The 11408-nt window shown below is 38.1% G+C and overlaps 2 protein-coding genes across 3 annotated transcripts; both read left to right on the forward strand.

The window, feature by feature from the left end:
- Positions 1-2261: 2261 nt before the first annotated feature.
- On the forward strand, positions 2262-5096 carry ccndx (cyclin Dx; the record flags this gene model as incomplete). The annotated part of the gene is made up of 4 exons (XM_084425991.1): positions 2262-2471; positions 3352-3567; positions 4132-4452; positions 4538-5096. 4 exons carry the CDS (start codon positions 2262-2264, stop codon positions 4679-4681), a joined length of 891 nt encoding a protein of 296 aa, XP_084282117.1. The 3' UTR covers positions 4682-5096.
- A 470-nt stretch (positions 5097-5566) lies between these two features.
- On the forward strand, positions 5567-11408 carry nucb1 (nucleobindin 1). 2 transcript variants are annotated; one of them, XM_084412349.1, is made up of 14 exons: positions 5567-5676; positions 5999-6122; positions 6220-6327; positions 7589-7721; positions 7821-7924; positions 8363-8548; positions 8677-8767; positions 8847-8905; positions 9138-9230; positions 9816-9905; positions 10005-10178; positions 10392-10518; positions 10668-10755; positions 10810-11408. In XM_084412349.1, coding segments are annotated over exons 2-14 (1368 nt in total). In that variant the 5' UTR covers positions 5567-5676; positions 5999-6008; the 3' UTR covers positions 10811-11408. The 2 variants fall into 2 exon arrangements, with proteins under 2 accessions (XP_084268475.1, XP_084268474.1); XM_084412348.1 differs by having other exon boundaries at positions 10668-11408.

Here is an 11408-nt window from a genome sequence, read left to right on the forward strand (position 1 = left end):
TTGACTTTATAAAACAGCCAAAATAAGTCATATTTAGGAATATGTTTTTTTTTTTTTTTTACTTAATGAATGTAAGTTCATTTGACTTGGCCCAGGCTCATGTATACTCATGTTTAGAAAACCTCAACTTTTGCCATTTGAAATGTTCAGCCACCTGTAGACACGATGACAAATCCAGTCCACTTAAACGTGTCCTGCTGTGACTGTGAGGGCCATCCAGGAGTCGAGTGCGAGCGTGTGAAGTGTGTGTGAGTGAGTGGGAGCAGAAGGCCAGGCACTGGTGTCTGACAGTGATTTGTAAAGAGAGACAATACGGCTCATTGACCTGCCGGCTCCACTGTCTGTTGCACATACCTCGCCCAGCCCTCCCATGAGGACTCACCGCTCTATAAACAGGACACCAGATTGCCACAGGCCCAGGGAGGGGGCGAGTGTGTGTGTGTGTGTGTGTGTGTGATGGAGCGACATAATGGGAGACTAGTTGCTTTGACAATGAGATTCCACAGAAAACAGGGGGGTGACAGGGTGATTAGGTGGCACGTGAGTAAGTGTGACTTCAGTGCGACAAAAACAAAAGTTGTACACTCTCCAGTTCTAGCCATCAGTCTCAGTCTCTGTATCAGATTTCAAAAAGCTTCTCCATCTGCTCTGAGCCTGGTGTCATTTCAGACCTGGAAAATCAGGTGTTCTGGGTTATCAGTTTCACCGTTTCTTCAGTTTTGAGGCTTCATTACATATTCTAGACAAGACAAAGTAAGTTTTCACATGATACCAAAATCCAGAGCTAAAAACTGAACATGTTTTTAATGTCAGTAATTTTAATATTTGAGGCACTTCTGACAAATAGGGTACAAAATAGGGCCTGAAACTCATAAACCAGAGTTTCCCAAATTGAGCTTTGCAAACCCATGGGGGTTCATGAGTTGATGTAAAGTTAATAATTAATTGAATCATATAAATGTGCAGTTACACAAAATCTGAAATATTTTGATATTTTTTTTACCACCTGCATGTCATGTGACTAGCATCTGAGAACCATGAACATGTGCATGTGTTGTTGAATTATTAAAATATTAAATGAAAATCTCAAATTTATTTTTAGTAAATATTTTAGGTCAAAGGGGTATTGCAGACAAAAAGTTTTGGAATCCTATTAATATTATATAAGTTATATTTTCTATTAACTTGTTTGCTAATGTTTAACCCTTCAATACACTATTTTTAATAATATAATATAGGCTAATAATGTTATAAAAATCAAAAAGACAATTTAATTAAAAAAAATAAATAAAAGATTACTATAAGGTGGTTTGTAGTTATTGATAAACTTATATTTTCCATAATGTAAGAAAAACATGGGTAACTGGGTTAAATGGTTGAGCTTTGAGTTAATCATTCAAAATGGTGTTTTATTATAATTAACTTAATATCAATTCAATACATTATGTCAAAATTATGTGTGATGTCGATGTGGGACAGACCAAAATCACAATTCCCAAGAGATACAAACACATACAGATACATTTGATGTATTTCAAACTCGCTCTTCTTTACGCTAGGCTAACTTTATGGTAGACAATATTTTGCGCCTCTAATGCTAAAGTTATGAGACATTTAAGAATGTACCATATTTGTTGAATTCTTTAAAAACCATGACCTTCAACAACTAGCAGGAGTTTTTAGGAGTCAAATACATCAAAGTTCATGAATTACTGCATATATTTATTCGATATATAAATGTGTAAATTTAATCTTTATCTGATACCCTTCACTGTCACCAACATCACGTCTTATTGTTATTCATTCCCATTGTCACAGCATGGTGATGACCTCTTTCTCTCCCCTCTCTCTCGCTCTCTCTTTTCTTCGCTCACTGACGGTGACAAGCTGTTGCCGTGTCCCTCTGGGTGACTCCCTCTCCCTCTCTTTCTCTCTCTCTCTCTCTCCACCTGTTGATGCCATTGTTGCTCAGCCAGCATTGTGGTCGTTTAATTTTTTACTCCACTCATTTTACACACCCCTCTTTTATTCTTCACTTTATTCATCACCAGTCACCCTTTCACTCAGGGGATATATAAGCAGACTGAAGAGAGAAGGCGGCTGAGAACAACGCGAGAAACAGACACTCACCAGCACACATTTCAACTTAAGCACTTTACAGAGCACAAGGAAGTTGGCACTTACTCTTCTACTCGGGACCAAGACTGGTGAGACACACTTTGGACAACTTCAGTATTGGACCACAACTGCTGGCAGGAGTGATGTCGGTGTCTCTGTGGTGTGAGGAGGAAGAGGGCCAGGACAGGACTCAATCTTCAGTCCGAGCCCCATGGGACCCCAGCGCCTCCGGGCTGAGGGTTATTCAGAGACTTCTGCAGTCAGAGGAGAGATACCTGCCGTCTCCTCTCTACACCTCTCTCATCCAGAGAGAACCACAGCGCAGAGAGGAATTGGCCAAGTGGACCATGGAGGTAGTTCTTGCATGCTAAATACCTAAATCCAGTTCTTAAAAGACTAGAAAAGGTTCTATATAGAACCTTAAAGGGTTCTGTCAGGCGATTCATATATTGAACCTTTTATGGATTTAAACTGTTAAACATGAAAGCATTATGCAATCATTTAAGATATTTCTCCTTATTTAGAACCTTTTTGGCATAAAGGGTTCTTTAAAATTGAGTCAAGAACTCTGACTATGTAATACCAGTCATTATCTAAGCACTTTTCACAAGAAGGGTATAAAAGAGGGTCAGAAGCTCCAGGGTTTTCCAAATTGTGGTAATGGTTAGGTGAGTAAAAAGCTAATAATTAAACCAAAAATGTCAAATTAAAATAAGAACAATCAAAATAAAACACTTGTGAAACACTGGCCAAGTGGAACATGAAGGTAGATTTGGGGTTTTATGAAGATCTGTAAACTATTTAAAATGGTTTGAAATATTATTATTATTTTTTACAATTAAAGGGATGGCTCACCTAACAAATAACTCGAAAAAAAGATATTTTGAATTATGTTTCAAATGTTTTTGTCCAAATAATTAAAAAGTCACTGGGGTCCAAAACCACACTGGCCCCTATAGTGATATGGACAAAAAAAAAACTGCAACGGTTTTAGGAATATCTTCTAATAAAGAAAGTCATGGTTTGAAATGACATGCGTAATTTTTGTGTGATTCATCCCTTTAAGAAGAAATTATTTAGTTCTTCAGATCAAGATGAATGATACTAACAATAATGACAGGGACAAAGTTCTACAGTCCAAATGTTTTTTCAAGTCCGGGACCTGTTTGCTATGACTGAGGGTTTTTTTTATGTTGCTGTTGTTGTTTAAATCATCCATCCCTCTTTTAATAGGTGTGCTGTGAGTGTGACTGCGATGAGTCTGTATTTCCTCTGGCTGTCTCCCTGTTGGATCGATATCTGTCGGCCACTCTATCTCTGCCCGTCTCTCCATCCTGCCTGGCTGCGGCGTGTGTCCTGGTGGCCTCAAAACTGACAGAAAGTGACACAGTTAGTGCAGATACCCTCTGTGCAGCAGCAGAGTATGACTTTCTCTTATCAAATCTGCGGGTGAGTGTTTTCACCATTTTAAACTTTTTTTTAAAAATCAATCAAAAGTCACTAATGCTCAATACTATGCACAATGTCTCTAAAGTATGAAACAACAAAATAAAATATGTGAACCTGGACCACAAAACCAGTCACAAGTAGCACTGGTATATTTGTGGCAATAGCCAACAAAACATTGTATGGGTCAAAATTATAAATTTTTCTTTTATGCCAAAAATCATTAGGATATTAAGTAAAGATCATGTTCCATTAAGATATTTAGTACATTTTCTTCGCAAATAAATTATTTTTCGTGAGTGGATGCAGCAATATCACCAACAGAAATGGACAACTTTAAAGGCGATTTTCTTAATGTTTCGATTTTTTTGCACCCTCAGATTTTCAGATAGTTGTATCTCTGGCAGATCTATCTTAACAAACCATACATCAATGGAAAGCTTATTTATTCAGCTTTCAGATGATGTATAAATCTCAATTTCAAATAATTTACCCATAAGACTGGTTTTGTGGTGTGTATATAAAGAGAGACAGTATAAGACAGTATATACATGCTTATTCCAACAGGAAATGGAGCGTGTTGTCCTGGCGACTTTGCGATGGGATGTGGCAGCAGTGACCCCTCAGGACTTTATCCCACACTTCCTGCGCACTCTCGGGGAACTCAAGGATGGCGACGTGCGCACGGGAGACTTTCTCGCAACAATGCGGCGCCACAGCGACACACTTGTTGCCATGTGTGTGTGTGACTCGCGTTTTCTGGGGACACCTCCGTCACTGGTTGCTGCGGCTGCACTGAACTCTGCCCTTCGGGGTTTAAGGGCCAACAGTCCGGGAGAGTTGAGTGTCATGACCTCTGCCCTGGCCACACTCTGTCAGACTGACGTGGTAAGCAAAGATCGATCTGCTCTGCTTGTGTTGGTATGTGTGTCTGTCTGTGACTGTTGTTGACTGTCTGCGCTTCTGCCAACAGGCGGTGCTGCAGTGCTGCACTGAGCTGATAGAAGGAGCTCTCAGGGAGAGACTGAGAAACGGAGCACAGAGAGAGAAAGATGCTGCTGATAGCGAAGATGAAAGAGCCAGCACCCCCACAGACCTAAGAGAAATAGACTTTTAATACAGGGTTCATTTATGAGTCATATTTATTGCGTCTCGCTTCTATTGATCAGTAAAACTGATTTAAACACACTGTGACGTCTAGGCTATATCTTTTGTAACTTCTGAAGTGATCTAATTTATAATGATTTTTTTAATTTATTTGTTTAAGGGATTACGATTTACTTGTGCCATATTTATTACTTCTATTGCCATAACTGTAATTTTGACTTTTTATGTATTTCAGGTTTATCCTTTTCACTTTATGTATTACATTTCTACATTTTATAGTTGATTTATCATATTATTTATTGTGTGCACATTTTTATATTTAATTTATTTTGTTTGTCAGTGTTTCAGCCTGTATGTAATCAAAGTGTTGGATAAAAATGTATATCTATTTTTCGAAGTTATTGAAATAAAGTGTCTATGTTTGCACACTGTGGTGCATTTCTCAAACTCCATTTAACATGCGAGATGAAAAGAAACAAAGAAAACGTGCAAGATCTTGGTCCTTGCTCTTTTAGAAAGTTACTGGCATATTAATAATAATAATAAAATAATAGACACTATTATAGTAATATACACTATTGTTGTTATTAGTTATAATAAATAAAAATAATATAAGAAATAACTTTTTTTATTAATTATTTATTATTATTATTATTTTATTATTTTTTAACAAACGAATAACAGTTGATTTGTTACGCGATACTTACATTACATGGATGTCATGATTTTCCGAAAGGTTTGAATGAGCCTTTTTGGTAAACTGTCTTAATAGAATTATAGAAAAATGTATTACATTTATAATTTTAATAACAAACGGTGTTACTATACAAACAGCTTCATGTTTGCACCTTTTTTTTTTTTGTCTATGGTTTTCACGCAAGTAGCGTCGCGTTTGGATTGCGTCATAATCCATAGCCGCAGTTTTTTAAACAGCAGTGCTGAGTAATTTGTTGGCGTCATCACAGCATAGGATCACTCACCGCTCAAACAGGATCTGACCCTGTGGTAAGATACCTCGCTGTTTATTTGATATAGACTAAATAGGACCAAACGACACTACAGACAGCTGTAGATGTCTGGGTGGCGTGTTTTTTCCCCCACAAGTTGGTTCTGTTCTCAAACGTATTCTGTGTGTTTTCGCGAACTGCCATACAGACTTCCCTTATTTGGCTATTCTCTCTCGTCGTGATCGATGTGTTCTTAAACGTGTGCTTAAAGGGACAGTTCTCGCAACAGAAATATAAGCTAGCGATTCTGCAGTGTCGAGGTGTTCCTTTAGGGTGAAAGTGAAGGCTGTCTAATAAATGTCCATCTGTGCATTTTCAAGATATCCAAGGATGACAGGGGGGTTTAAAGGGTTGATTCTTCTGTCTCTCTGTCTGGTGGTGTGGGCAGTGCCAATAGATCGCAAACAAGACCCTCCTCAGGAGGAGAAACCAGAAGAGAATGCGGTAAGACTGGTCTCAGATCAAGAGCATGTCATGTGCGTTTGTCATTTAGTTCAGTATTGACATGCACTCTTGTTTATGCTGTATGTGTATGTTTCAGGACACTGGTCTGTACTATGACCGTTACCTCAGAGAGGTAATTGAGGTGTTGGAAACAGACCCTCACTTCAGAGAAAAACTCCAGACGGCCAACACAGAAGACATCAAGGTAAACCACACTCTCTGTAGAGCACAACAGTAAAAAGCCCATTCATCTTCTCCATAGAGTTATAAATATCAAGATAGATTTACCACGAGAACAGAGATTTAGGTAGGGTGACCATACGTCCTGTTTAACCTGGACATGTCTGGCCAGGATTTCGAGATCGCCCCCAAAATGCCCGGGATTCGGCTTTTGCTTTCTACAGTCACCATTCATTATGTTTACATTATTACATTATTTGACACTGACACGTACGTGCCAGCTTTGCAGGTCACGCATTCTGCTTCACACGGATCCCGATCGAGACAAAAACACAGGAATTTTCTTAGCAATGCTAAAACGCACATCAACCGACCACTTGTTTAGCGTTCATGTAAACACCACATTCAGATTCACCAATCGGAATTAATTCACTCCTACTGAATCAAAAGGTGTGCATGTAAACAAAATGAATGGCGACGAGAAAGCAAAAGCCGTATCCCGGATATTTTGAGCGATCTCGAAATCCCGGCCGGACGTGTCCTGGAATATGGTCACCCTAGATTTAGGCAATATCATATCTGCTTCTGTTGAAGTAAAGTTCAAACTAGTCGGACACTGTACTCTCACAACCAACTTCTGTTGGCTTATATTTTCTATATATTTTATTTTAGCTTAATAGCTTAAACCTATTGTATTTTATATTTATAATGTATTGTACTTCTATTATACAAGGGACAGTTCACCCAAAAATAATTTACTTACCCTCAAATTGTTTCAATCCTGTATGATTGGATAAGAAGATATTTTGAAAAATGTCAGTAATCAAACAGTTGAATGGCCCCATTGACTTTTTTCATACAATGGAAATCATCTGTCTGGTTACCCACATTCTTCAACATATCTTCTTATGTGTTCAGCAGAAGAAAGAAATTCATACAGGTCTGAAACAACTTGAGGGTGAGTAAATGATGACAGAACTAAATTTTTTGGGTGAACTATCCCTTAAAGTCAGTCATTTAAATGTTTTATGCAATTTGAAATGTGTAGGTTGTCATTACCTAATAAATAGTACACAGTCTTGTAACTTGCCTTTTTCTTAGAGTTTCATACTTTTTTTACTTGATGATGTGATTCATCTCAGCTCTGAAAAATCCCTCTGGAAAAAATGAATGGGGGAAAATACCAATGTAGCTGAAAATGTGTTGCGCTCTGTTACCTTTGTGCTTTGAAGTTTTATAATTTCATCTGTAGTTCGAGTCTTTAATGGAAAGATACTCAATTTTAGAACGGACGCCTCAGTAAGGAGTTGGATTTGGTGGGCCATCATGTGAGGACTCGACTGGATGAGCTGAAGAGGCAAGAGGTCTCGCGTCTCAGGATGTTGCTGAAGGCAAAATTGGACAGCACCAATACGCAGAGTATGTTTATGTATTACTCAAGTGATACTGATGAGCAAGAAAATCTGTTGATGTGACTCCCACGCTTATGCACACGCAAATATGTTATTGTGATTGCAGGTGTTCAGATGGATCACGTCTCTTTGTTGAAGCAGTTTGAACATCTGGATCCTCATAATCAGAACACATTTGAGGCCAAAGACCTGGAGCTGCTTATCGCCACAGTAATGCCCGTTACTTAACGCCATAATGTGAAACTGCAAAAGAACATTATGCTACAGTTGCACAGATAACAGACCCATTTGCCTCAAATTAATATTCCACAGTAAATTAGCAAAACCCTTACAAATTAAATAAATTAAAACTGTAACATAAAATACCTAGGAATAAAATGAGAACAGATTAATACATAACAATTAATCAAAAATAAACAATAAACACACATACTGTATTATTGTTCCAAATATAAGATGACCCTGATTATAAGATCCCCCCCTTTTTCAAGATGTGTTTGATAAAGAAAATGCTTTTATTTAAAAATAATTTTCATACTTCATGTGTTTCGTATTTAAATTTTTGTATTGAAAGTATGGTAAATACTGGTAAAATGTGCCAATGATCACATTTAAAAATGCTACGCATTCGTTTTGTGCTTTTGTCAGGCCACTAAAGATCTTGAGAATTACGATGCAGAGCGCCATGAGGAGTTTAAGCGCTACGAGATGCTGAAAGAACATGAGAGGAGGGAGTACCTGAAGAGTTTGGACCAAGAGAAGAGGGAGAAGGAGGAGAAGAGAATCGAAGAGCTGAAAGAAAAGCACCGGAAACATCCGAAAGTGAACGCTCCGGTGAGAGGGATGAAGAATGGGAGATGTATGGATAGATAGACTGAGAAGAGTTGTATCTGTTTCTGCTTACTTCACATTTGCTATTAGTAAAGCTTTCTTCTTTTATTCTTTCCTCACCATCCATTCAGGGTAGCGTGGATCAGTTACGGGAGGTCTGGGAAGAGACAGATGGGCTGGATCCACAGGAGTTCAATCCCAAGACTTTCTTTAAGCTCCACGGTTAGTCTTTTTGTCCTCGGTTAGACCATAAGCAGCCGTTTTGCAGGCAAAATTGATTGAATAGCTTTTTCTCTCCTAGATTCAAATGGCGATGGTGTGTTGGATGAGCAAGAGCTGGAGGCCCTCTTCGCAAAAGAGGTAATGTTTGACATTTGAGGTTGGTGAGTCGTGACAGTCTGTTATTGACGGTGACACAAGCCTCTTTTGTGCTGTGATCGAGTCAGCCGGTAAGGCTCTAGTGGCTGTCCTGAGTAAAACATCCTCAGCAGTGGAATCCATGATGACAATTTTTTTTGATAAAGCCATAAAAGCATAACAAGCAAATATCAATCATTGAATTGATCTTTTCTTTTCTTTTTTGCTGTCTTAGCTGGAGAAAGTGTATGATCCCAAGAATGAAGAGGATGACATGATGGAGATGGAGGAGGAAAGGCTGAGGATGCGAGAACATGTCATGCAAAACGTAAAATATTCACTTTCTTTCTCAATCACTCTTGTTGAGTGTGTTTGCATGTACAACAAAAACACTCAAAATGACCAAATTCAGCCATAAAAGCCTTAACGCTATGTAAACTTATTTGGAAATTTGATACATTTCTTTGATTTTGCTGTTTAAAATGTAAACATTCAATAAGCCGCCGAAATGTCAGTGCAAAATTGTGTTCAAACTATTTATAACTTTTATCTGATAAAAGAAACACTGTTCAGAATTGCTTTCTAGGTTGACAGTTTAAGCGTAACTGGTGTAATAGCATGTGTGTAAATGCACTCGTTCTCTGTCTTTGCCTTTATCGGCCATTCTCAGACTCTCCTTCAGCTTTTTGACACTTTCCCAATGTGTGGAGCAGCAGTGACTCCATCTGTCCTGTTCCTTCAGGGTACATGAGATGAAGAAATAGTCATTCTTTTATCTGGCTTAAAATACTCAGTGCCCTAATGTCTTATTTTTTTAATTAGTTTCTTCAGTTGGCTTTTAAATACCTGACTATAACTGCTGAAATAGGCTCCCCCCCCCCCTCCTCTCTCTCTCTGCTTCCTCACACTGCAGGTAGATATCAATCATGATAGGCTGGTCAGCCTGGAAGAGTTCCTCAAATCTACAGAGAAGAAAGAGTTTAATGATGAAAAGGAATGGCAGGTTAGAGCCAGATTTAGATGTATGTCTGGATTTATTATACTGTTTTTACATGGCAGTGTTTTGTGACAACTTTCTACACTCTTTATGACTCAATTTAAGACGCTGGATGATACAAAGCCAGTGTACACAGAAGAGGAGCTGCAGCGCTTCGAGGTAGAACTTCGGGATAAGGAGGTGGAGCTTGGCAGAAAGGCAGAGACATTACGACAGGAGCAGGAACTTCTCAAAGAGAGAAGCAAAGCTCTAGAAGCACAGAAACGAGAATATCAGCAGGTAGGTCGTTTTATATGTAATTTAAGTTCATATTGTCAAATTCCTTGTTTTTTTTTGTTTTTTTTTATGCGTTTGTGTAAAAAATACATTAAAAAAATCACATGTTGTAAGTGAAAGACAAAAAACCTTACTGTTGAGCCATACCATACTAAACTTTTTTTTGTAAATGGATCTTAATACGTTTACAACATCAACATCTTTACTTCTAATCAGGCAGTAATGGAGATGTCACAAAAACAAAAGGAGCAACAGGCAGTGAATAGACAGCCTCCCTCGGGTCCTAATGGAGAGCTCCAGTTTCAAAATGAAATCCAGAAACTAGCAAATGAAGACAGTCAAGGTGAGAAGAATGAAATTAATAGTCCATGATTCAAGCCTTTGGTTATAACCTTAATATATATATATATATATTTTTTTTTTAACTGATTATATTAACCCTTTCAGGGTAAAAGTTTCATCACAGTAAACATGGCCTGTTTTGTCTTTTAGTGGTGAAAGTCCCAGTCGATCAGAATGGAGATGTTAAGAATAACCTGCCAGCTGAGCCACCACAGAATCTGCCTCAGCACACCTCCTAACACACACACACACACACACACACACACACACACACACACACACACACACACACACACACACACACACACACACCTAACTGATTTGAACTTATCTAGAACTTGCCTTTTAATTGTCCATTGCACATACACAAACAAACCTACTGGCTTATCCTAATCTGAAACTCGGCATAACATAACCAGACCAGACCAACACATATGAACAGTATACACTCCTCAAATACATACTAATGGTGTTTTCTGTTTCATCCTCAACCAAATATGCTCAAATCCCTAATACACTGCTATCATAGAGCGTTCGCATGTTCCCTTCTAAAGAATGGCATATTAATATTGGATGTGTGGTTTAGTTTTGTGGTAGTCAGGTTTTTTTCCCCCTTAAATATTGTTACGGTTGCCCTGGTTTCAAGGTTTACGGCCTTGTTTGCTTTTGGTATCTTTGTAGACTCTTTTGAAAAAATGTGGTTCTTTTCTGTGTCAGTAAAACAAGGCTTTCTGATTTTATGGACTGAGACGAGCGCAGACCTGTAAACCAAACATATTAAGAGACAGCAATGTGCAATGAATCTGCATTTTTGTTAATGTAATATAAAATCCCAATTATTTTATGACAGTGTTTTATTTCTTTCATTTAATAAAGAATATTTAAAAAATA

The sequence above is a fragment of the Rutilus rutilus genome (assembly GCF_951802725.1).
Source record: "Rutilus rutilus genome assembly, chromosome: 1".
NCBI lineage: Eukaryota > Metazoa > Chordata > Actinopteri > Cypriniformes > Leuciscidae > Rutilus > Rutilus rutilus.

Excerpts from the sequence above, each read along its gene's own strand:
- nucb1 (XM_084412348.1), top strand. The coding sequence starts at position 6,009 with ATGACAGGGGGGTTTAAAGGGTTGATTCTTCTGTCTCTCTGTCTGGTG. Across the intron at positions 9,906-10,004 it reads ATGATGAAAAGGAATGGCAG|ACGCTGGATGATACAAAGCC; the intron begins GTTAGAGCCAGA and ends ACTCAATTTAAG. Across the intron at positions 10,179-10,391 it reads AGAAACGAGAATATCAGCAG|GCAGTAATGGAGATGTCACA; the intron begins GTAGGTCGTTTT and ends ACTTCTAATCAG.